Source organism: Berghia stephanieae, chromosome 6 (genome assembly GCF_034508935.2).
Source record: "Berghia stephanieae isolate SIO BIC M18660-M18661 chromosome 6, UCSD_Bste_1.3, whole genome shotgun sequence".
Lineage (NCBI taxonomy): Eukaryota > Metazoa > Mollusca > Gastropoda > Nudibranchia > Aeolidiidae > Berghia > Berghia stephanieae.
The window spans coordinates 15242211-15244710 of record NC_088365.1 but is presented as its reverse complement, the minus strand read 5'-3'; the positions used below and the strand labels follow the sequence as shown (position 1 = coordinate 15244710).

The 2500-nt window shown below is 38.8% G+C and overlaps 1 protein-coding gene across 5 annotated transcripts in view; it reads left to right on the top strand.

The window, feature by feature from the left end:
- The window catches only part of LOC144974558 (macrophage mannose receptor 1-like), a 77678-nt gene that overhangs the window by 4719 nt on the left and 70459 nt on the right, over positions 1 to 2500 (top strand). For all 5 annotated transcript variants that reach the window (XM_078917538.1, XM_078917537.1, XM_078917540.1 and 2 more), the window contains exon 3: positions 1232 to 1355. In XM_078917538.1, coding sequence (XP_078773664.1) covers positions 1232 to 1355 — 124 coding nt within the window. The remainder of the gene's footprint in view (positions 1 to 1231; positions 1356 to 2500) is intronic.

The window sequence follows — 2500 nt, the reverse complement described above, 5'->3', positions numbered from 1 at the left end:
AAATTCCTCTTTAAAAACTCTATCTTATTCGATTGGGATGTAAATGAATAGTATATATTGGAAGTACGACATATACCCAGACTTGGTGGACACCTTGTGTAAGAGAAAGAGAGAGAGAGAGAGAGAGAGAGAGAGAGAGAGAGAGAGAGAGAGAGCGAATGCAGTTTCTTCTTGTGCTAAAATATAGATATTTTCATTTTGGTCATCTCAATAGAAAGCTGAATATCGACGATAAATCATAAAGTTACTGTAATAGCATTGTTTAATTTACTAAGTTCAACTCGAGACATCCTGTGACATCGCAGCTATTATTGTTATTTAGATCTAGATTTAGAGAGAAAAGTCGAGTAAAATTGGTTTATGTTGATTAATTCACTCAATCCAAGAGATTTTTACTACTTTTCAAATTTGAAAAAAAAAATGTAGTAAAAATGAGAATGAACATAGATAGTTTTATTCAACTACCATTAACATGTAAAAACTAAAAACGTTAGCTTTGATACTACGTCTATAATGTGTTTCATAAAAATGTAATAATAAATAGGCATGGGGTAAAAGCAACCCCGGTAAACTACGGATATAGTCGGTGCTAGGGTTGAGTGAGTTAAGGCAATACAAAACAAACAACGTGTCCGCCTTTGGAAGAAATGCTGGCAAGAAACACATGACAGGTGACTTGCTCAAGACCACACAACGAAGCGTGTAGTCGAACTCGGTACCTTTTAAGTACGAAGCAAAGACCGTACCGCTGAGCCACGCTGCCCCTATAAAAATTAATAGAAAAAAAAACAATATTCACTTAATTCTCGGTTACGTTATGAATTCAATCTTTCAGCATCCATACCATCCGACAAAATACCGGTTTGATACGATGTGTAACATTTCCGGCATTTTTGTTGTTAGACAAGAACGAAAGTAATGAAAAACGCCAGCTATGGATATTGTGCACCTCCCGGTGAATCATTCTCTGTATAGGCAGCGAGATACACAGGTATAGTCTTTGCTTCGTATCCGGGAGGCACCGAGTTTGATGCCCCTCCGTTCTGTTTACTATGGTCAGGTCACCTCGCACAGTCTCACTTAACGATGTTGCTACACTGCGGCTGACGCCTCGATTATTCCACGTTTTTACGGTAGGCTCCAAAATAAGAAAAGAAAAAAAAATACCCATGGAGATGAAGAAGGGGAACTGTAAATGGTTTTTTCTTGAATGTTTATTCTCATTCACCAGAAAACTGTTGGAGATGAATACTCAAATCACATCTTACCAAGGCACAAGCGTCTGACGGTGTCACAAAATGAAAACAAATTTTGGCCCAAGGCAATAGTTCCTTATTTTATTCAACAATCAGTCAGTAAGTTGTAACTGGTATAGATAGTAAACTTGAACTTGTCATACTTTTTTTCATGTAAAATTGATTGATTTGGCATTTACATTGTGTGCAGCTATGTGGCCTGATGGTATAAAAAAAATGAGCTTTATATAGAGCAATATCCACTAAATGTGCTCAAAGCGCTTTACAAGGGGTCCATGGTCAACAGCAACGTTAACATGTAGGGCGGGACATGACACCTGATAGGCGATATTACAATTTTTCGACAAAGACAACGCTGTTAACGGTCAGGTACTCATTTTACACCTGCGTACGGTGAGAGAATGTGAGTAAAGAGCCTTTGCCAAGGACTCAACTATGCGCCGAGCGCGAGCCTAAAACCCAGGACCTTCCGATCCGAAAGCGAGTGTCATACCACAAGACCACATAGCCGCATATAGCCGTGGTATGATACTCGTCTTTGGATCGAAAGGTCCTGGATTAGGGTCTCGCTCTCAGCAGTGCATAGTCGACTCTTTGGAAAAGTCTCGTTACTCTTTTACCGTCCTCAGGTGTAAAATGAGTACCTGGCCGTTATCAGTGTTGCCTTCGTCGAAAAAAAGAATGAAATATCGCCTTACGACATGTCTGATCTTACATGTTAAGTGTTGCTGTTGGCTATGATCTCTTGTAACGTGCTTTGAGCTCGTTTAGTGGCTTTTGTGCTCTATAAATGTTCAAGTCAAGGGATTAAAAAAAAACAACTTTAGTAATACGTTAATAAAGAGTCATAATAAGTCGATAAGCTTTGCGTACTGTGTGTGTCACGTATTGTAACAAATTCTAGAGACATTGGGTTTGGTCAGTTACTGGACGGTGATAATGATCACTAAACTCCAGCCTCGTATGGGAACAAAACAGACAATGGACGTTTCGGGTACAAACCCTTAGCCAGCACAAAAATACACAAATTAACGTGGAAAACAGATTTTTAAAAATGCAAAAATAACTTGTATCGTCTGTACTCAACTGCTTCATTCATACTGCAACCACCGTTGAGTACAGCCGATACAAGCTATTTTGCATTTTATTTTATTTGTTTTCCACGTTAATTTGTGTATTGTTGTGCTGACGAAGGATTTGTACCCGAAACATCCATTGTCTGTTTTGTTCCCATACGAAGCCTC